Raw genomic sequence first — 24771 nt, forward strand, 5'->3', positions numbered from 1 at the left:
AAGTTCATGAGACCATTAATTAGGTTTAATTAAGAATTTATTTTTAAAAGTTCTGGCCAGGGAAGGAAATATGAAGTATCATTTTCTGAATGCAAATTTGGATAAATGTCCCACTGGATATGAATAACAGGTATGTGCCTCCCACTTGGCTATAACTTTAACAGCAGTTATATGATTTTTGCCCTCTCATGGGCTAGCTCTCCAGCAGTTGCCCTATCTGTGCTTACCTGGCATACATATTTAGTTAAGTGATAGCCAATTCCAAGCCTACTCTGCCTTGCCTATTGCAAAATGGCAGTTGCTTGAACAGTATCTTCCAAATAGTGCTATTTCAACAATGGTCAGAGTGGGCAATACTGAGTAACTAGGACCCCAACATACCACTTAGCCAGATTTTGTTATCATTGTCCTCTCCCAACCTGGGAATACTTTGGGAGATGGAAAAAGATGACCCTCCCACAAAAAAAAAAAAAAAAAAAAAAAAAAAACACCAAACAAACCTGGAAATATTCTGGAAAGTGGAGCTTTCTGAAGAGTGGAGTGGACAGGCAATAGAGCAGCAAAGCTCAGACACACAAAAAGTGAATTCCCTCAAAGCAGAGATGTACTCTACTTTTCTTTAGCTGAAATGTACTCTTTTGAGTCCCCCTACAACCCTCTCTGTCAAAGAGACCAATATTTTGTACATGTCACTCCTTTTTTGATCAAAAAGAAGTAGCTACATTCCTTAATGCTCAAGTCTCTTTTATGAATGAATGAGGCATTTGGAAGGCACGGTCTCTAACTCCTGCAATTTGCCCAGCTTCAGATCCTCATTTGGCCAAACCAGTTATCTAATTGGAACAACCCCGGCCCTATCTATTGTACAGCAGGCTAGGCTTTGGAGTTAGGAGTTGCTAGGCTAGGAGTAGGGCTAGGCTAGGAGTTGCTAGCAAGTTAACTTTGGGATCACCCATATGTTTGGAGAAAAGAGTGCTGGGTTGAGGACAAGAAGTCCTGAAATCTGGATTGGCTCTCATTTAGTCATGTGACCATGTACAAGTCACCTGTCTGTGCCTTAGTTTTCTTTCTTCATAATAGGACATTTCTCTTCTCATTCTTATGAGGATAGAATGAAATGATAGATATGAAAGTGCCTTGAGGAGAATGAAGTTATATATATAAATACATAGATAACTTTTATATATATAATTTATATATAAACTACTATTGTAGTATATATGTGTATATATAAACAAAATGACATTTTCTTTCTTAAAAGTTAAACTCACCTTTATAAATTATTTAAGCCTCTTTGCTAAACCCACCCCTAAGAAAAAAATAACAGCTATGAGAAAAAGATGGATGAGAAAATACTGCCAGGGCCCCCAAATGCTTATAATTCTTATAGTCAGCATCTACATTTTGGTTGAAAGCAAAGACTAAGTTTGAGAGATATACATACTTGGGACCTACATAGCAGAGTGTTTCTACAGGAATTTTATTAATTCTTTTCCTGGATTTAAGCAGTATCTTTTCTTCAAAGAGCTCAAATGTTAAGAATTAAGTATGGATGTCACCAAAGTTGGGAAAACTACAGCAGGGTCATCAGGAAAGGGAACTAGGTTAAGCTGCTCAACCTCAGAAAGAGGCATTGCCTGGTCCCATGACAGCTAAGGGTTCATGACACCAAGAGAGAGAAACAGGCTGGGAGCTCTGATGATTCCTGTGTAAGCAGAGCAAGGAGGCAGCCATGAATAATTTAAAGAGACATCACTTTGTATCTCAATCCTTTATTCTGTTATATTTGTCTCTTTCATTGGCCTGACCTTTGCAACTAGGTTTTAGTGCTCATGGGCAATAGCTCAGCCCAACAAATAAACATTGCCTGATGCTACCTGGTAAAAAATGAGAGAAGAAAAGGCCAGCACATGTCTCAGTGCTGTTTTCTCTGATTATTATCTTATACCAAAGCAAAAGGGCCCCATACTTGACAGAGTGACAAAAATAAGAGCCTCCTCAGGTGGTGCTCTTTCTCCAAACTTCAGGCCTCACACATTAATTCAGAAACGGAAGGAAGGATATAGAAGGGCCTGGAAAATGCCACATTGGTTAATGCAAACAGTTCCTCCTGGCTTTGGTCTCTTAGGCTGGAGCCATAAGAGGACAGGGACTGGACCCCTCATGTCCCTGCCCACCTCTGATAAACAGGAACAGATTGGTCATCATCCGTGATTTTACCTGGAGTCTTCATGAACCGCTTCTTCTGGCCTGTCAAAAAGCAAGTGCAGGTTTGGATGGCAGGGAACAAAGTTGACGAGCAGGCTGAACACTGCATGAAGAAAGGACCAAGCCAATGAGAGAACAACGGCAGCAACAGAAAACCAAACAAACCCTGCAACAGACCTGATGGGGGATGAGTCGCTTGACGTGGATGAGGTGGGCATAGGGCTGGATGGCGCCGAGAACATGGGCCAAGATGGCGAGAGGGGTGAAGTTGGGCTTGGATTCGGGGGGCTGCAAGACATAACAACCAGAAAACTCATCAGCACATAGGGTAACCACACCAGGAGCACAGGAGGTTCATGAGAGGCCAAATGATGGGGAGCTGGAATAGACGAGGAGCACTGAAACCCAGGATATGTTGTCAGTGCCAAGTCACACTTCCCCAGACCAAACCTCTGTGACTTCCAAGTAATGCCTGCTCTGTAATTCCTTGGAGCATGAAAGTGTATCTTGGCCTTGCAGAACAACTGCTTTCTAGGTGAGAAAAACTCTTCAATCATGTCTGTTGAACCTTTGGCCATGAGGGAAAAAATACCCTGACCCCACGTTCAGGAGAGCCCACACAGGTATCCATATCAACAGACGCTGACCAAGGCAGGGCCAGCTTATAACTAGTCTTCAGCTTCCACTGCCATGTGAGTGTTTTTAAGTTGTGGCTCAGCAAAAATGGCCAGTTTTTTGGGCCACACAAGCCATTCAGCCAGAAAATAATTTCCTGTTTACATTTTTAACTAAATGGGCTGTGTGCCATTGGAGACCCAAAGTACTACAGTAGAAAAATGATAGCAAAGGCAGGATGGGTCTGGACACACACCTCTCAGGAGAGGGCATGCAATTACAGATAGTGTGCATTCCTCTGAGGTTTGCTTTCCAGGCCTGCCCTTTCTCTTTTCATGGACTTTGGCATTTTGATGCTCAAAAAGAAAGCCCCAGCGAGAAAGGGGTGAAAAAAATGAGGAATTGAAACCTTAAATCTGTCTATTTTGTTCTTTGATGGGTGGCTGATCAAAAGTTTGGAGCGGAAACGTTGAAATTACTCACTAAAGTATGGTTTGTGGATTTTAACTGGTCATGCTAGTCCTTTGACTTATTCACACAAATTACACAAACAAACAAACATCTCAGAAACTCTGTGAAATCACATTAAGTCATAGATAGTGCAAACACCAATGATGGGGAAAACAACATGGAAATCACCCAGCCACACCATCTGCAGTCCTGAGTCTCGGTCGACTGCTAGATTGTTTGGTTCAAGAACTTTATAGGGGAGAAAATGACAGCAATTCCACTCCAGGAGAATAGGTTTTCTAAACATAGCAGGATGTTGCAGGAACACATAAATGTCCTACTTCATGGGGCATTCTCAATTCAGACATGAGACTCACTAATGAACTGATAATAGTAAGTATCAATAATATACAAAACTACCTATGCTTGTAACATAAATTCCTAGGGAAATACAAAGTAAAATTTCTGTGTGAGTTCATCAGATATCCCTATCCTAGAGTAATTAAATAAACCATTTGTTAAATTCCATTATGTATACTGTGTTTTCTAGAATACGGGTTCCATGAGAGTAGGAATTTTTAACCGTTTTCTTTACTCCCATATCTCCAAATCCTAAGTATTTGTAAGTATTCAATAAAAAATGAGTGAGTATATCAATGAATCTCATTTAACTCATCTAACAAGCAAAGTGGCACTACTATAATTCCCAATCTGTGACAGAGCCATGTTCAAGCATGCAGGCCCAGGACTCTTGCTACCTCTGGGGTAGCAGGACTTACTTTGTTCCTCTTACTTCATCAAGCTTCTTTAGTAGCCCAGCCATAGCACCAAAGGCCTTCTTAACCACTGATTTTTCAGTCCTTTAGATGCCTACCACATTTGCAAGGAAAAATGAAAAGCCAGCTAGAAAGAGTAAACACACTGCAAATTCCAAGAAAAATCCCCAATATCCTGCCTCTGGTCTTCTGTCTAGGAGATTCATACAGTGGGTAAAATTCACATAATAGAAATTAAATTCAACAAGTATGACTTTTTTTCCTTCTCAATTAGTCCAATAAAGACTACTTACTGAGTACCAGTAGGATCAAGACAGTAAATGGAATACAACATAGCATTTGCCGAGGTTCCTGACTTCAAAAGTTTAAGATGTATTTGACAAGTAGGGAAAGACTGAAAAACAACTGTAATATAAGATAGTAAGATTCATCAGCTGAGGGGCAAGTTACTTTCCTTGGTTTAATATTTGCACCTACTTGACTCTGCGTCAAGTTCTGGGACAGTGTGCTTTTCTGTTTCTTGCATAGCTGTAGTAGGTAAGAAAGGTGTTACATTCTCAGTTCACTAGATAATGACCTAACAAACAAGGTTTGGTGATGACTTCCAAACTGCAGTCTAGCACAAGAGCCTGATCTCTGACCAGGGATGACTTGAAGCACAATTTGGAGGCTCTACAGAGCAGACAGAGGCCTGGACCATCTGTTCCTCTGGTCAGTGGTCACCACAGGACAATTAAAGTCTTCAAGTTTGTTTTCAGTTCTTTTTTAGTGGCTTTTATAAGTAAGAAACACCTCCAGCTTGCTAGCTCATCAGTACCAAGAATTATGCCTTTGGCAAAAGGCACATTTGGGAACATAATCCATGAATACAATATGGATTCAGAAAGCTTTTCATAACCTTGGATATCTAAGGCCACTGGTATATGGTTGAAATTATCTGGTGGGGTGTGGCCAGAGTGCAGGGGATTCATGATTATTGTTAAGAACTTATTCTCCAATCCCCATGTTAATTGCCATAGTGTTAACTGGAATTTTTAACTAATAGAATTCCATGTGTTTGCCTGTGTTTTAGTCATAGCAATAACATTTATTTGCTGCACAATGACTACAATTTAAAATCTATTACTATTATGATTTAGTATAACAATAAAACGCATATGCCAAAGTGCTGTCATAGTTTTTTTTTTAAACTGAATAATCACAACTTTTGTGCTTCAGTGCCACATCTATAAAACTCATTATCAACAATCTTATTGAGCATTTTTATATACCATAATGACTGATGTCTACATGTATACAGAATGAAAATAAACATACAAATGTTCCTCCAAGAAACAGACAGCACATTGTATTTCAGATTTGATGTGATTCAGAGAACATATATGTATGGGAAAAAATATCCAGGGATGATGATAATGACTCAAGGTTCTTTATATATAATCTTACATTCTCCTTTCATAACAGAAGTGTCTGCCTATAGGGTACTTACAAAGGACAACAGCAGAATAAAAATGTCATCTCTAAAAAACCCAAAACAAAACAGACATATGAAAAATGGTAAATTTCTCTATTGATTCTGAAACCTCCAATATCAAATTATCAAACTCTTTTCCCACTAATGCTGCCAAAGATAACAAATAATTGAGGTTAGGATAGGATAAAATAATTTTATAACTACAATTTTAGTAGATGACCCTCCAAAATCTCTCTATGATCTTTAGAGTTCTGCTAGGAGTTCTCTGAGCTGAACACCCCAGCATAATCTTCATCCTAATTGTTCCTGTAGTCCTGCCAGGCCCCTACATCAAGGCCCAACTACAGCAGCAACAATAACAGCTTAAATGTTAGCATGGTTTGGACTCAACTGAAGGTTCACATCAGCTTTATTTGCTGGCCCATGGTGTCTGCAAAGAAGTGACACAATCCCAGTCAGTCCCTTTGACACTTGCTGGACAGTGGAGAGATCATGGTTTAGGAAGATAAGGCTCAAAGACCTGGCAGCATGCTGGGTTGTGGCTGATAGTTCAAGTACATGTGTGGCAATATCATCAGCTTGACACCCTTCGGTGGTGACTCACTTGATGATGGAACGTCTGGTGGAGCAGCCAGGGCATGCCTAGCGTGCTGTGGACAGGGCTGCTTCGGCAGCCTCCCAAGCCATCATGGATGTGACCGACCCTCTATGGTCTCCATACCATGGTCATTAAAACCTAAGCTGGTGCAAGATGAAGAATAAGCTGACCATTAAGAAGAGAGCTAATATTTTTAAGTTCTGATACTCAAAATGAGAGATGATCTTGAAGAAAATTAGAAAATACCAACAAGCAAGAAAAGCATTAAAATATAATTTATGCCATTAATGATCACTATTACCATCTTAGCATATTTCTCCTCATTTTTGGAGGGATAAAACTACATACATAGTAACCTGTTTTGTTTTGTTTTCATTTAATAAAGCATGTTCTGATACTGTTAAGTAGTCTATATCTTATTTTTAAAGCAGCCACAATATTTCTTATACGGTATATCTTGATTTATGTAACCATTCTCTTACTGTGTACATTCAGATTATTATCCTCCATTAACTATAATAAATAGTACTTCAACTCACATCCTTGTATAGGATCATTGCCTGTATCTTCAATTGTTTCCTTGGCATAAATTCCTAGAAGTTAAGTTAGTAGGTCAAAGGCTAGGAATTGTTTATTATTATTATTATTATTATTATTATTATTTAGGATCTTGATTCATACTACTTCATTGCTTTGGACAAAACTTTTTTTTTTTTTAAAGATTTTATTTATGCATACAAGAGCTGGGATGTAGGCCAGAGGGGCAGGAGGGTGAGAGGATTCACCAGAGACAGAGTGGGGAGCAGAACAGGTGGATCTACTAAAGTACACTGCTGAGGAGAGCAGTTGGTGAGACAGGAGAGGTCTGCTGCACCACGTGGGTCAGCAGCCTGGCCAGGGATCAAACTCATGCTGCAGTGGCTTCATAGCTTCATAGTGCTGATACTTAACCCCTGGTGCCACCAGGGAGGCCTGAGAAAAGCTTTTTAGCAAAAAGCTTTTGGGAACTACATTTTGACTAACAGTGCATGGGGGCTGCCCATTCCCTCTCACAACAGCTCTATAGGAAAGGAACAGTGGCATTTTAAAAAGTTAGGTTAACTTTTCTCAGATCACAAAGGTTACCGTGGACTCTTCTCTTTCTTAGCATTTCCAATAATGTAAAACCAAGTACAAGTCCTTTCCTGTGTTCTGTTTTCATCTGAAAGCAATGTTTAATTTTCCAAAGGGCATTCTACCGAAGTAATATGGGTAAAAGACAGGCAGACGGATAGAAACAGAGACAATCAGAACGTGGTAACATTAGACATTAGACCCCTAGTCAAATGGTATGGTTTCTACAAGAAAGGCTGGGAGAAGCAGACTAAGACTCTCAAGATAGGACCAAGAAGGAGGGGTAAGTTACACAAAGGAGGCCAGAGACTTGTGCCAGCAGCGTGCAGTAAAGAAGTCACAAAACTGGCATTTAAATCTCTTACACAGAGCAGGCAGTGGTCTGTAATCTGCAGCCTAGGTTGTCAGTCATGATCAGAGCTGGTCTGTGGGATCACTGGCCCAGGCTAACATTAACGGTTCATCAATCTCTCTTCCCGATTAGGTCTAGAACAGGTATCCTACTATTAAATCCAAGGTGGCTTGTATTTTCTCTACCTCTTATAATGAGAGAGAAGAGAAAATTCTATGAAAACCTATAAAGTTCTATTCAATCTAATTACAGATCAGTAAACTCATCTTCCTTCAAAAATATTTCTTTACATCTTAACTTAGGATGTCATAAAAATCGAAGAGAAATCAAACTGTAAGCTATGAAAACAGAGCAATAAAGAACACTGTTCATCTGGGTAGTGAGTGGTGAATCATAGAAAAGGACACAAAAACAAATTTTTATTTGTTGAAAATTTCTTTACCTATGAAGTATTACAATACAGAAATCCCCAGTGTTCTAACCTCCTTACGTTTCAGTATGTGTTTCTTAATTTCACAAGAAATTATAATTAGTTAAATCCACATGTCCCTAAATACATTTCTATTATACATATTGTATATTTCTAATATACATAGCATTTATATCCTTCTGCTCATCTAATATAATTTAATATGCATTTTAAATCAGAACAATGAGTCCTGATTGCTATTTTAAAAAGACCAGTGAAACCCCATCAAAGCCTTAGCAATTCTAGTTAACTAATTTTTTTTTTAAAGATTTATTTATTTATTTATACAAGCACTGGGTACAGTCAGAAGCGCGGGAGGGTGAGAGAATTCACCAGAGCCAGAGCGGGGAGCAGAGCAGGCAGAGGGACCAAGGTACACTGCTGAGGGGAGCAGCGGGCGGCAGGGGAGGTCTGCGTGCCATGGGGGACCCTCCTCCAGTGGCTGGGGATCAAACTGGTGCTTCAGAGGCTGCGGGCAGCTTCGCAACCCAGCGCTCAATGGCTGCGCTACTGGGGAGGCCCCCTATAGTTAACTAATTTTTAAAAGTCTTAAGATTAATGACTTCAACCAATCTATAGAACAGAAATTCTGTCTTCTAGATTAAAAAAAATTGAGTATAGAGAATGGCACATATTAAAAAAACTAGCAACAACAAATGTTGGCGAGGTTGTGGAGAAAAAGGAACTCTCCTGCACTGTTGGTGGGAGTGCAAACTGGTCCAACCACTATGGAGAGCTGTGTGGAGATTTCTGGACCTACTAAACATAGAGCTTCCATATGATCCAGCAATTCCACTCCTAGGTATTTACCCAAAGGACACAGAAACATCAATTCCAAAGAACACCTGCACCCCTATGTTTATAGCAGCACTATTTACTATAGCTAAGCTTTGGAAACAGCCCAAATGCCCAAAAATAGATGACTGGATCAAGAAGATGTGGTACATATATACCATGGAATATTACTCAGCATTCAAAAAAGATAAACACATGCAATTTGCAGCAACATGGATGGCGCTGGAAGGGATCATGCTCAGCGAAATAAGCCAAAAAGAAAAAGAAAAATACCGGATGGTCTCACTCATAGCAGGAATCTAGAAAACTTAAATAAGGGACCAGGAAAATGAATAACTATAAGAAAGTGAAAATCAAAATCAACAAAAAACTATGAACCAGAGACACTTTTTGGGGGGTGGGGGCCGGGAGGGGAGGGATTGGGGTCAGAATGGGGCATGTGCAGTTGTATGGGGGAATATAAAAATAAAATTTATTATTTAATAAAAAAAAACATAAAAAAAATAAAAAAATAAAAAAATTGAGTATAAATTTCAAATAAATTTTAAACTCCGATGGAATGTGGTAGGCATGAAAAATAATTCCAAGATTTAAACAAATTCAACTCTTAAAATAGAGCATGTGTCTTCTGTAAGCTTCCCCAAGTTAGTAATTTGAACGTTTGCATGTAGAAAAATACAGAAATATTAGGTAGAAGGAAAAACCCTGGATGATAAATAAAGAATCTTATATAATGGTTCCAATTCAATTGTTCAACTGTATAAAACCTCAAAGGAACAAAACCTCAACGGAAAGGACCAGTTGGGTCAAACAGGCCAAATGCTTCCACTGTACTCCATGGCACACCCACTTACTGAGAGCAGTGTTACTTTGTGTTGAAAGTGAGTGCTTTACCTCAACATCCTCAATGCCATATTTCAGGCACATCTGAATTGTGTTTTTGTTTTTTTTTTAATAAAATTAATTGCTCTTTTCCAACTAAAAAAATTTCAGTTTATGCAGTTATTGGTAAGGAAACACTAAAGCATTTTTTGAGATACTGCAGAAAAAAAAAAGTCACTATGGTCACGTTTACTATTTCAAAACATTTGAGTGTTTTTTGAAATGGAGACATAATTTATATACCATAATATTCACTTATTTAATCACACAAATTTTAGTAAATTTACAAAGTTTTGCTACTGCCTCCTCACTAAAATCGAGTGCAGTATAATTATCAATCTCTATACAATGAAGACATTGCACTTGCAAAAACAATTCATTCACAGTAACTTAAAAAGAAAAGGAAAGCAACTGTGCTACTAGATTCAATATTCCATGGTTCCAAGGCATAATTTAAAGCCACAATTCTAAAGCTAGAGATGTTTAGGCAGCAGTATTCTTAAACAAAATCTACAAGCAGGAAACTGCAACTGCTTCAGGGAGTTGAGAACAGGGAACTGGGTACACAGACATAGACACTTCATTCACTTTAAAATTTTATATTTCTTTATATGATTTCAACTTTTAAATCATGAATCTATATTATTTTACAATAAAAGTGAAAAACACCCTTCCATTGATGGTGCTAGGATAATTGGAGAGTATATGGAAAAAGTGACACTTGACCTCCTACTTCATATTGTACCTAACTAATGATTTCCAGGTGGATTATAGGCCTAAGTGCCAAAGGCAAACAATAAAGGTTTTAGAAGATACTAACTCCAAGAAATTGGGTGTGGGACTTATCCAGCAGGGTATACACAGTAGTAACCGTAAAGGAAAATACTGATATACTTGACTACATTAAAACTAAACTTTTATTACCAAAAGACAACATTAAAAAAAGATAAAAAAGGTAGCCTACCATATAAACAGAAAGGGGCTCATAACAAGGCTATGTAAGAAAAAGTAAGATAAAGACAGCAAGTGGGAATTGGGCAAAAGACTTTAACAGAGACTTTAGAAAATTCAATAGAAAATGTGTCATCCTTTCTGTAATGAGGAAATGCAGATTAAAACCAAAGTGAGGACACCTACTAAAATGGCAAAATAGCTGACCATGTACCATGTATTTAGAAGATACAGAATATCTGGAACTCTTACACTTCACTGGAGGAGGGTTGTACACTGCTACACCCACTTTGGACAACAGCTGGCATCACCTAGTGAAGGTGTAGATCTCATTCTCTGGGAACCAGCATTGCCTTCCCAGACATGTATCCTAGCAAGGTGTATAGGTGTGTCTTGGAAGAGATGTATGAGAATGTGCAGAGCAAATTACTTGCAAAAGCAAAACCTTTTAGAAACAGCCCAGAAGTTGCAGCAAAGTAGAACAGAGAAATAATTTCAGTATATTGATACTACCATGCACTCTACTACGATGAAAATAAATGAATTACTACTACACAAATGATTCTTCAAACCATTGAGCAAAAGAAGCCAAAATAAAAATTATCAATCAAAAAGGATTGTAGCTTAGGGATGCATACAGTTGATCTTTATTATTTTAGAGTCTGTATTTGCAAATTCACCTACTTGCTAAAATTTTTTGTAACCCACAATCAATACTTCTGGTGCTTTCACAGCCATTTGTGGACACATGCAGGGTGATGAAAACTTGAGTCACCCTGAGTCACCTGAGCTGCCTTCTTGCTGCAGCTCTCTAATGTTTCTTAGTGCAAGGCAGCAGTGATATGCCTCATGGAGAAAATAAGTGCATAATGAGCTGCATCCAGGTAGATCTGCTGCACTGCTGTTTGTGAGATCAATGTTAATGAATCAATAATAATATTACATAAGGTGTCTTTAAACAGAAACACATACACAAGGTAATATGGTTATCAGCTGACAAAACTTTGTGCATTTTCTCTAGGAAAAATAGTTCAATATTCATTAATTCCAGTGTATAGACTATAACTACTGCAAATAAGAATCTGTATTTAAGAAGTAAAAATACAAATATAAACAAGGAATTTACTACTGTAAACATGAGATTAATGGTTACCTCTAAGGAGAAAGCAAGAGATGCAGGCTCTTCTGGGGTGCTAACTATACTTAACCTCAGTGGTGATTATGTGGTATGTTTATATTTCATACAATTTTCTATATATTAAAAATATGTGCATGTCTATCGTAAAATATATGTTAGGTCAGAAGGTATGTCAACATATTAACAGTATTCTTTGGGTGATAAGATTAAAAGTAATTTCTTGTTCTTGGTACTACTAAAATGTGACATTTATAAACCAAAAAAATAGTAAATGTTAATAGCAAAATCAAAATCATATGAAAGGCTAATTTTACTCTCTAGAAGAGGGATGTTTAAAAGGGGCAAAATGACATTTCAGTCTTTGTTGCACTAACCCATGGTTTAGATTACATAATACAGTTGGCATCTCTAAACTGTTTGTATTGTTTCTGTTTTTTTTAGGTCAAATACAATCATCAAATATTTATTGAGCACCTTCCATGTGCAAGGACTGATTTTTCCTTCCTGCTCTTTTCACTGAATAATTATGCTAACTTCTCTAGAGACTTCTTATCTTGGGGGGAGGGAGGGGAGAGATATAGTTATACCGCAAATCACTGGTTTCTTCCTTTCACCTGGACATGGGGAAATCGAGGAGGACATCTCCAGTGTCACATTCTGAGTAAGCTGGACAACATGCGAACCACACTGGCTGAAAGTCATTGGCCACCTGGAATACTTTCCTATTCACTCTGCTTTCAGGGAATATTTCCTGTTTGGACTAGGGGGAGGAAAAAGAGAGGGAGGGATTTAATAAGAATCTAAATGTCTACTGCTGAAAACAAAGGAGTATCTAAAATTAGTGGTGGCCCAAGCTTAAAAGTAACCCTAGGGAAAGGGGATTCTTTGAATAAGGAGCCTAAAACATGTCACTGTGTTCAGATTTCTCAGCAGTAGAAAAAGGACTTTTGCTAAAGATAATATTCAGGATGATTAAGTTAAACTCCTACAACCATACAAAACTTGGTCCGGATATCATGGGAGACATATGAGGCAGAGAGATAAGGAGAGATGAACTTGGATGAAAAGGCCAACAATCTCTAACTTTACTGCTCCCCCCACCCCCAAGCAAATACAGTTAAATACAAATACAGTTAACTTTCCTTTAATTTGAATGTTTATACAATAGTCTAAACATGTGGAAAACTGTTTCTGGCTTGACTTCAACCTACTCAAACATCTTCTCTGCTCTATCTTCACCTCCCATGACTGGCCTCGCACCTTCATTGTGACCATGCACAAATGGCATTCTTCCTGTGACCATGCTCACCGCCTACAATACTCAACTCAGGCTGCTCTGAAGGAATGCAATCTCATTGGGCTTCATAGTGAGTTTCACCCCTAGTTCATTTGATTCTGAAAAGCTTATTGACTCGACTGGAAAAAACTTCAGGTGATTTTCCAGCAAAGTCACCCTTTCCACTGGGAAAAAAAAAGGAGCTTCAACATTTGTGAATAAAAACAATCTGAAGGAAAATGATTTTTATATTCTCTTCTAGTTCTTTTATATTTTCTTCTAGTTCTTGTATTCCAAAACCAAACACCCACTGAGAAGTCAATGAAAATAGATGCAGCAAAACATTATTAATTCTGATCTCACAAAATTAAAATTTCTATTTTTTAAAAAAATCCGAGGTGGATCTAAATTTACTCTGGACAATCTATTAGTTGCTAAGCAAATTCTGAGTGAAAAGATTTTCAAGATGCCTAGCTTAACAATCTTGGTGATTACTTTAAAATGTTAACCTGATCATGTCATTTATCTGCTTAAACTACTCAGTACCTCCCCATTACGTCTAATGAAGACCATGGTCTTCTCAGCTACACTATTGTAAGTATCTGTAGTCTGGGTTCTCTACCTTTTACCATTCCCATCCATCCTAATGCACATCATAACTATATGAATCTCCTAAAAGCATATGTTAATAAATATTTATTGAATGTGGTTTAATCAATAGCATTTCCCTGTTCAAAAACTCCCTATTACCTACTGAATGTAGAATAAATTCCTTACCTTGGCATACTGGGATATATAGTTACAGTACATTCTTGCCAATTAGTTTTCCACTCTTCTGAATCATTTGGATTTATTTTCTACCCTAAATGATACAGGTAGGTGCAGAGAACCACTGATTTCATTGAAGAGCAATCTTGTGATCCAGGCTGTCCAGTCAGAGCACCCCCTTTCCTTGTCACAGTGTTGGGGTCAAGAATGGACATGTACCTGATTTTTTTTAAAGATTTATTTATTTATGCATATAAAAGCTGAGGTACAAGCCAGAGATGTGGGGGGTGAGAGGATTCACCAGAGACAGAGTGGGGAACAGAACAGGCGGATTGACCCAAGTACACTGCTGAGGGGAGCAGCGAATGAGTCAGGAGAGGTCTGCTGCACCATGTGGGTTGCTCCCTGGCTGGCCAGAGATCCAACTTGTGCTGCAGAGGCTGCAGATTGCTTCGTAGTGCTGTTCTTAACCCCTTGAGCCACCAGGGAGTCCCTGGACGTGTACCTGATTACAGCTCATTCATGGGGCCTAATATCTGAATGCTCTTCCTCTTGGATAGAAAACCTAAAATACTGGCTGTGGGTGACCAGAGATCATTTTTCCCATTACATGGCAAACATCTACCTAAAAATGAAGATTTAAAAATAAGAGAGGGCCTCCCTGGTGGCGCAAGGGGTTAAGCACAGCACTATGAAGCAATCCACAGCCTCTGCAGTACAAGTTCAATTCCCAGTCGGCCAGGGAGCAACCTACATGGTGCAGCAGACCTCTCCTGTCTCACCTGCTGCTCCCCTCAGCAGTGTATTTCAGTCTGCCTGTTCTGTTCCCCACTCTGTCTCTAGTGACTCCTCTCACCCCTCTACATCTCTGGCCTGTACCCCAGCTCTTGTGCGCATAAATAAATAAATCTTTAAAAAAAAAATGAAAATAAGAGAAAAAAGAAGGAAGAAGAGTCAAGCAAAATAATAATTTGGGCTCCTGGATCCAACTGTGCTCAAGCTTAGATGTACCCTGGGTCTTCCAAAATTGCAAACTTATAAAACTTTCAATTTTTTTTTTACTAACACTAGTTGGGTTTCTGTCATATGAAGCTCTTTCGCAATATAGCCCCAATACTTTTTTTTTTAAATTAATAAATTTTATTTTTATATTCCCCATACAATTGCAATCCCCCCATTCTGACCCCAATCCCTCCCCTCCCCAATACTTTTTTAGTGCTTGCATTTGTCTTCATGTTCGCAGTGCTCTCCAGGTCAGCAAACTATCTTAAAGGGGCCCTTTGCAGACCAAGAGGCAAAATCGAAGGTATTATGTAGTTACTCATAGGGCTAAGTAAAATGTAACAATTAAACAACATAAAAACCATTCTTATGTCCTGAACCATGAAACAAAAACAAACAGGCAGCTGGTTAGATGCCTGTAGTTATCCAACCCCTGTTCTAATCAAACTGGTTTACTTATGCCATGACAATGCTTTAAATTTTCTATTGCCATGTTCCTCTTGGTGCTGTTTTTCCAACCTGTAATGTCTCTTCCATTGCTCCTAACCATAGCTCATCCATATTTGTTTCCAATGTGAACTGCTACCTGGGGGCTTCTGTGATATCACAAGGTCGTTTTACCTTTTGCCTCTGAATTAAGGCTCTGTATTTCTCTTCTGGTCTTGGCCCTAGCTTGTATTATAGCTATGTTACTCCTCCTGCATCTCTTGCATATTATGAATATTTAGTAAGTTTTTTTGGGATTGAAAATATCCAATTGCTGAGTTAAAAAAAAAAAAAGATTCCACATATTCAAAGTAAATAGAAAAAGGCAAGGAAACATGGATCAATAGAAGCCAACGATAAAACTTCTTGTAGCCAGGGAAATCAGACATTTCTGAATCAGAATGATCTGATATAATAAAACTGAACACTCTCTAGTGTTGTCATGACTTCTTCACATATAGCCATGTGTCTGTTTTCCTAGAAAGGTGATGTCTGACAAATGGGACTGAAGGTGTGTTTCAGACATTTTGTTCCTGGTGGACAGGGAGGCAGGCATGGTGATCTTTACTTTGTTGGACCCCTGTGTTTCACTATTCAAGTTCAGTCACTTGCTGGCTTTGTCCTTTCTCTTGATTATTCAGTAGTATTGGCGAATCTTAGGAATTTGTGTCCTGGTCTCAAATCTTTTGTCATATCAGTTGATCATACATATCTCTAACATACAATATTGTAATATTTCCTTTAAGTCAATGCCTTAAAACATAAGTATCTACTTTAGTCCACCCTAAATAATAAAAACCTCATTATTATTAAGCCATTACATTATATCAAAGACATTCAACCGCAAAAGATGTTTTCAGTCTAATATCTAGAAATCTTCTCAATTGGGTGCCCTTAGGTCTCAGAAACAAATTTATAATTCATTCCAAATTTTCAATCTCTTTCTTTTGTTTCCACAGAAATACCTCTTATCTAATAGTTGATTGTTCAAACAATAGATGGCTAACTTGGGAGCTCACCTGCATCACTGCCTCCTGAAATGAGATGCAACTTTTTAATGGAAGTGACCTATTCTCATGACTAAGAAACTGGTTTAATGAGGTTTGGAGAAAGCTATCCACTAGCTTCTAGACTGTGAAACTTCTTGGCGGAAGTTTCAAAGGTTAAACTGAAGGGGAGAGTATTTGTCATCCCAAATTATGCCACTTTGGCATAAGGATTATTTTGAGTTGATTATTTTTAAGAAAAAGCAGACAAAGGAATAGTTCTGAAAATCCAATAAAGTTTTTTTTTTTTGTAAGTGACATTTCATTTATAGAAAATCTCCACTCACAAGAGTGTTTCCTCCTCTTATACCAGGAAGATATGACCAACCAAATCTCCAGAAACCTTCAATGGAGAAGTCAGCTACTTAACAACCATACCCTTGTTTATTGTGCTTTGTCTGATAGCCTCCCACTAAGAGGCCTTCTACTCCCCTGCAACATCTTTTATTATTAGCCCTTTCAAGACTTTTTCAAAAGTTTGACTATAAAATGTCTGTGTGGATTTTTCTATTATCTTATTTAGTATTCTTAAGACTATTTCTAAAATTAAATATGGAATTTCCCTGGCCATTATTTCAACTGTTATTTCTGTCAATTCTCTCCTTTTGAGACTCCCATTACACATATGCTGGAATGCTTGATGATGTCCATTTGGTGAGTCAGGCTCACTTCATTTTTCTTCAATTGCTATTTTCCCTTTGTTCTTCAGAATAACTAATTTCTTTTACTATCTTCAAGTACACTAATTCTTTCTTCTGCCCTCCCAAATGTGTTGAGTTCATCTAGTAAAATTTTTTATGTAAGTTAGCTGTACTTTTCAAGTCCATGTTTTCCTTTTTATTCTTTATTGTCATTTCTCTTTATTGACAGTCTCTATTTGTTGATTCATTGTCATCATGCTTTCCTTTAATTCTTTAAATATGACTTCTTTTAGTTTCTTTAGCATCTACTTATAATAGCTGTTTTAAAGACTACCTCTGCAAAATTTATTATCAGGGGAGGTCTAGAGGTGGCTACTATTTCTCCCTCTGCATAAGGGTCACCTTTTCTATGTATGTTTTATAATTTTGTTGTTGGGAAGAGGTTACTTTAGATAATATATTATAACAACGCTGGATATAGATTTTTTCCTCTAAACCATTAGAGGCCATTGTCTTTGTTGCTTGTTTGTTTAATAAAGTGCCTTGCTAAACTGAGTTATGTGGCTCTACTGACTTTGTGAACACTGATGTCTCTACTGTTTTTTCTTTAAAATTTCTATTTTCATTTTAAGGTATAGACTCATAAGTTTGTCCCTACATATTTATGTAGCCTACTCACCAGTCAATGACTAGGCAGAGATTGTCAAAGACCTGAGGCCAGTATGTCTTCTGTCCTCTGTTAATTGAGCTTTGTGTGAGAAGGGGTGCACGTGTAACATTCAGGCTATTTTCAAGACTGACCTGGCTTTTACTTTCTGCTGGGCCATTTCATATCTCCTCTATACATGCACATAACCTCAGGTTTGTGACCCTCTCCAATTTCTGCTGTGATTGTATGCAGACCTAGTTAGAAATATGTATGTTTGCTCCAACTAAAATCCAAGAATGGCTAAGTAGAGTCATTGATCTTCTATGCTTGCCAGCTGCCCAACTTGGCATTTCTACTACTTGCCACTCACCAAATTGAGTGAGTTTCTTTTAGGGATGGCAGTAAGGCTGCTGTCTTCATAGCCTGCCCCACTCTGGCAAACATCTGCCCTGATCCAGGAGGGGAAAAGGGTTGACAACAGCCAGGCCCGAAAGCCCCCAATGTTCTTACCTGAAATTAAATGGTTTTTAAAAGCATAAGCGCTTCACAGCTTGCATATCTTTGGCTGAAATGGTTTTTTCAATTCTGTCCAGTTTTTTCTTGGTTTTTAGAGAGAAAATTTGCCTTCCTTCTCATTTGGTTATCATCAGAACTCCTATGCCTTTGAAATTTTAATTTTCAATTTGCATACAAAATAACTCATTCTTTCTAATATTCAGTTATATGGGTTTGACAAATGTGTAGAGCCATATCCACCATCAAAGTCTCACAACACAGAATTGTCTCCATTACCCTTGTTACCCTTTTGTATTCAAATCTTTCCCCCACCCGACCCCTGACTTGTTCTCTGCCCTAGAAATTTGCCTTTACAGAATCAGAGCAAACATTAGAATCCAGGTCTATCAGACTTTAAAGCTCTAACCTTATTGTCTCCTAATATGCAAAACTTGTGTATATACAAAGGATAGCTCTCCTATTATAGGACGTAGAAGGGCAGTGTAGTATAACTGTTCAGAGTAAGAATTTGAGAAGCAGACTGCCTAGATTCAAATCTTGGCTTCATTATTTACTTGCTTTATAACTTTGGACAAGTAGCTTAACCTCTCTGTATCTCTAGGTTTCCCCTTTGGTAAAATAAGGATTATTAATGAACTTGACTTCCATTATGTTAGCCTGCTGTGAATCAAATTTATATACGTAAAATGAGGTAAACATCATGAAAATATTTTCCATTAATTCTACTATTCACAAAAACATCTGTAACTAGCAGGTTAATGATCTATTTTTAACTTTTTTAGATTGGAGAAGGAATTGAGTGAAGCCAGTAGATGTTGGCTTGAAAAAGGCAGTGCATATAAAACTAGAGGGTGTCTGAAAATGCACGGAATACTCAGATTTATTTCTTGTTGGACTTCCCAGAAAGGAAGATTATGTCACTTTGCAGGGAAGGGGAATAATCATTTCATACTCATACTATCCAATCTCACTAGTGATCTAACTAATCACCTGTTTTTCACATCAATAATTAACTTCTACTAAACAAAAAAGTAACTCTGATTTCTTAAAAGACTACCTCTTTCTTGCACCTCAAGGTCACAATTTATAGAGGGCCAATAGCTTTCAAAGGGATGGTGAAATGATGTTGGTAATAAATCATGGTAAAATTATTCAATAATTACTACGTGCCAGGTATTCTCCCAACCTTTGGAAGGGGTCACTTTCTTTAATTTTTGTAGACAGCTACTATTCCCATTTTTCAGATAAGAAAACAGAAGATTTTGTATTTTTGCCTAGCGAATGAGATTGGGATTTGAAACTAGCCAAAAATTTAGCCACTATGGTATTTATGTTTTTTTTCATCTTGAAATCAAACTAATTTTGATTTTTCATAAAAATATGAGTTTTCAATTCACAGAAGGAGATGCATAGTTCATTGTGCCAGGAAAAAAAATACCTTTGATGGTACCTAGAAGGAAAAGATCACCAAAGTGGCATTCTAGTAACCTCTAAGCATATCCTGCTCCATGGGGCACAGCGCCTCTCTCTTTCTTGTGTTCTAGACATATTTTGTCTGCTGTGCAGGCAAACTGGAGGCTCCCTGCCTGTGCCGCGCTGTTCATTCATGTGCTCTTGCTCTCAGTCTAATGAGGTCTTCTCCCTTTACTTACAAAGCAAGCATGTGTTGGCAGACATAAAATAAAATATAGTTGAGGCTGTTTGTGAGCAACTTTCCTCAAAAAGCCTCAGAAGCTGGTCCATTTGTGCCATCTGTTATAAGGGAAACCAGAAACCACCTGTCTGTCTGCCTGAGCTCTGCTCTTATCAAGGAAGTTGTAATTACCTCTTGGTGAAGTTTTGAATCATTACAGTAAATCCCTTATTCAGCACATATTGTATTAGAAAGGCACTCTGACCCTAAAACCAGGGCTTTCTACTCTTCCCCTGCAAAGATGCAACAAAAACCTCAGTTACTCAGAGACTGACTGAGTGAATTGTGCCCTAGACTTGTTTGTTACTCAATAATAATCTTCAATTGAGTTGTTACTCAATAATAAATACTTACTGAACAAATATTCATTGCACATCTATAACATGGCAAGTGCTGTTGTAGCACTGGGGAAACATGGCAGAAAATGCTCTCCAGCAGCTTACATTCAAGTTTATGGTACTTGTTCCAGTTCAAATTCAATGCAGGGTGTGAGAAAACACTGGCTGGGTGGAGGAAAAAATATCAAAACTTCTATTTGCATGCTTTTGTCTCATCCTTAGAAGATTTGTGTTTTTATAGGTTTTCTGATATGCATAACAATTTGTAAAGTAGGCATATACTTCATAAGTAACAAGAAATAATTATCAGAGACACATGACCCAAATATTTTGATATCTGATATATCCATTCATGTAAGTGATCAAAATAGTTTAGGAAACACTGTTTTGTATGGAGCTGACAATAAACAAGCGAACAACCAAGTAAAATAATTTCTGATGGGTATTAGGACCTATGGGTATTAGGACCTATGAAAAATCAGGGCAGTGTAAAAGAAAGAGGGAAGGATGGTGGGGGTAATTTGGATTTTGTGGATGGGGCTGGCTTCTTTCAGGAATATCATCTGAGCCAAACCTCAACAAAGTAGAGTGCTTAGGGTTCATTCTCTTAAACAGGTATATCTTTTTATTTTAACCATTTGGGATTAGAACAAAAACCAAGTTCCATTTCCTCCTAAGTTCCCTCACAATCTCTTGGCTTAATCATAGAGGCTTTTCCCAGAATACTGTGTAAACTTAATGGAAAGGGTCATATTTTGAAGGAAAGAATCAAAAGAAGATCAGAAATAAGTACTGGCCTGGCTGTAACAGAATTCCCAGTAGTGGCTGGTAACAGCAAAACATACTTTTCCTGCAAGAAATTGTTTCCTGGTAAAGCTAAAAAGTCATTCTGTTTTGGGAAACAAATGCTTGCTTCTTCAATGAAGTCTCTATGAGCCCTAAAAAAGTATGTTGCTTGCTCCTTTTCAGAAGAAAGGAATTATATAAGCCAAGTAAACAAACATTACGTCTGGAGACTTCCTTTGTGTGAGTTTGAACATCTCCCAATTCTCTATGAGACAAGACACGTGGTTAGATACTCTAGTTATTATACCTCTTCTTTTATAGATCACTCTGACTTTCACTACCTGTGGTATAACATTTCTGAAGCTCTACTCACTCACTGTCAATATAATTACGCTAATTCACCTATAAAGGTATACACTGTAATAGGACTACAAGCCTGTTCAGTTACCTTTAGAAGCTATCAGTCCTAATTTAAACCCACCATCTGAGTGAGCCTTCCACAATGCCATCCCAATGCCCCACCATGTCTGTAAAATTCTTCCTTCTTACTGTCGTTCTGGCTTATGGTGATAAAATGGTACTCCACATGTTCTTAATCTTTCTGATATTTCTCCAGGAAACCATAGAAAGGAAAAGAGATTCCTGCCCAGAGAAGAATTCTGTAATTGATAATTTAGCAAATAACAAAAATTAAAGAAAATAACATATATTTTCCAATATGAAAAATCCTTACACAACTAAGCAACTGAAGGGTTTTGGCTGTGTTCAGATCTAAAAATTTGCATTTTTAAAATGCTGTCTCTGCTTTACCCACCCCAAGTCCTGAGGTTTTGGTAAGAAGCTAAGATGGGAAGCACGGTGCCTTCATCTTTAGTGTTCTGTGTCAGTACCAGAAGTCATGGGGAAATGTGAACACACTGGAGGCTCAGTAGCAAAATAACTTCATAGTTACTTTATTCTCTTAAAACTGACTTATTCTCATGGATTTTATTATTTTTGGCTCAGCAAACATGTAAACTTCTAGTGTTAATCTGTGATTTGATCAAAAGAACTGACAGGGTTCTGAGAAGAGAGGGATCTAAGCTAAAGTAGATGGGGATAGTTGTACTTCCACTGGAGTGCTGTCATTTGTAATTTGGGGGTTTTAAATTAAGGGGGCTATGGTCATCCTTACCGGAGGAAAAGGACAGTCAGTGTCAAAGGCAAAATGAGTGAGCATCCACTGCCTATGAGACAAGATGCAGCAACAGCACAAAGCTCAAAATATGTTTCCACTAGTAGAGAGTGTCCAGTACATGCCAGGCTCTGGGCTAAGTACTTTGTCCCTGACTTGTCCCAGTAACCCTGAGAGGGCAGCTCTTCCTTTGAAGAGGGGTAAACTGAAAGTTTGAGAGGCTGAGGAATTTTCTAAGAGCCAGAAAGTGATGGTGCTGGGATGGAACCACAGCAGCCTCCAGAACTTGGGCTCTCCTGACCACCTGTGCTGACTGCCCTGCCTTCCAGGCTTTGAAAGTTGGTGGCTCTGATCAGAGGTTAAGAGTCCAGCCTGTAAAGCTTCTGTACAGCAAAAGAGATATTAACCAAAACAAAGAGACACCCCACGGATTGGGAAAAAAATCTTTGCACTTCAGTCAACTGATAAGGGACTGATCACAAAGATATACAAAGAACTCACACGACTCAACAAAAACAAAGTAAACATTCCAGTCAAGAAATGGGCAGAAGAACTTAAAAGACATTTCTCCAAAGAGGAAATGCAAATGGCCACTGGGCATATGAAAAAATGTTCAAATCCCTTATCATCAGGGAAATGCAAATCAAAACCACATTGAGATACCTCCTTACACCAGTAAGAATGGCACATATCAAAAAAACAAGCAACAACAAATGCTGGCGAGGATGTGGTGAAAAAGGAACTCTCCTACATTGCTGGTGAGAGTGCAAATTGGTCCAGCCACTATAGAAAGCTGTCTGGAGGTTCCTCAGTCTACTAAAAATGGAGCTACCATACGACCTGGCAATTCCACTCCTAGGGATCAAGCCAAAGGACACAAAAACATTGATTCAAAAGAACACCTGTACCCCTATGTTTACTGCAATACTATTTACAATGGGTAAAACCTGGAAACAACCCAAATGCCCCAAAAGAGATGACTGGATCAAGAAGATGTGCATTTATACACAATGGAATATTATTCAGCAATCAAAAAAGATAAACTCATGCCATTCACAGCAACGTGGATGGAGCTAGAAGGAATTATGCTCAGTGAAATAAGCCAGAAGGAAAAAAAAAAATCGGATGGTTTCACTTATAGCAGGAATATAGGGGAACCAAATAAGACATCAGTGTAAAAGAAAAAATAATTAACAGTACAAAGCACAACAAAGCAAAAACAGACAATTATAAATCAGAGACATCCTGTAGGGGAGGAGGAGGGAGAGGGATCAGAAGGAGGGAGGGAGGAGCACAGGGGACTGAGGTGATGGTGCACAGGTGTATTGGGGAATGAAACTCTATGGGGACTACACCTAAGGGGGTAGAGGGAAGCAAATATTGTTTTGAACTGAACAATGATGTAAAAAATTAAAAAAAAAAAAACTAGTAAATGAAAGTTTAGAGAATTAAAAAAAATAAAAAAGAGTCCAGCCCACTGCCTTTCCAAACTGTCAGAGATGGGGCCTGAAAATGCCTGATATAAACAAAGCAGCCTTCTTGAAGGGAATTTGCTTGAAGTACCCAAGAACCTGTTCAAACAGGTAAAATCCCAGTTCTAAGATTTCATAAATATGCATTAAGTAAAAAATATAAAGCAAAAATGGTTTGCACTTTCATGGGCTGTCTGAGAGAATACCTGTCATATTTGATAAATAGGCTTCCAAATGAAAACAATATTCTTAAGAATGCTAAATTAACAGTGAAGTGCAGGAGTTTGGGGCCAGAGAGTCCTGCAATAATGGTTTAAATGCTAGTTCTGCAATACTGCATGACCCTGGGCAGCTTACTTAACTTCTGTGTCCCTTATTTTCTTCACATGCTTAAAATGGGGATAATTAATAATATTTAACCTAACAGGACTGGTATGAGATAAGTATACATCAAATATACTAAAACATTTAAGACTGGTACGCAGTATTACCAAATGGCAGCTACTATGATTAGGAAACACTTGACTTATCCTGAAAAAAGTGGCTCTAGATTCTAAAATGAAAAGTGGACTTGAAGACTCAGTATTTGCATACATCTATAAATCCTTAGGCACTGATCCAAAGAGATGTTAAAGTGAAGAGAAAACTGTACCATCACCTAACCAGAAGAAAAGAGAGAGAAAATATTTTGTCTCAAGTTCTAGGGCATTCAGTTTAGGATTAGCACAACCAAGTTACTTGTGACTGCACAACAAAGTCCCCAGTGGAAAGAAAACAGAGGTGAGTTCATAGGTGCTCAGGTTGTACAACCAGTGGCAAATAGGTTTGCAGGTAGCAAATAATCTGTGCCCAAAGCTCAGAATTTCCCATTCACGTGGAGGTGTCAATAATGAGTTCTGGCTTATTTATGGACATTAACTAAGCCCCAGACTCTTTTTATTTTTTTTTTTTCCATGACAGGACAATGGGAGATACCTGTTTTTTCACTGACTCTAAAAGAGAAGGTGTTGTCATGGGAAGGCTTGATGTTACATAAAATGGACCTAGGCAAACAGGAAGACAGGCACTATCCACCAGCCCACATTCATTCTGGAGGCACTAGA

At 38.1% G+C, this 24771-nt stretch overlaps 1 protein-coding gene across 5 annotated transcripts in view; it reads right to left on the reverse strand.

The window, feature by feature from the left end:
* ARHGAP26 (Rho GTPase activating protein 26) overlaps positions 1-24771 on the reverse strand; it is a 506434-nt gene that overhangs the window by 12687 nt on the left and 468976 nt on the right. For 3 of the 5 annotated variants that reach the window (XM_054694289.1, XM_054694290.1, XM_054694286.1), the window contains one exon: positions 2221-2496. In XM_054694289.1, the coding sequence (XP_054550264.1) occupies positions 2221-2496 (276 nt within the window). The remainder of the gene's footprint in view (positions 1-2220; positions 2497-24771) is intronic. The other 2 variants (XM_054694287.1, XM_054694288.1) reach the window with 2 other exon arrangements.

The sequence above is a fragment of the Talpa occidentalis genome, unplaced genomic scaffold (genome assembly GCF_014898055.3).
Source record: "Talpa occidentalis isolate TD23 unplaced genomic scaffold, MPIMG_talOcc4v2.1 talOcc4.13, whole genome shotgun sequence".
NCBI lineage: Eukaryota > Metazoa > Chordata > Mammalia > Eulipotyphla > Talpidae > Talpa > Talpa occidentalis.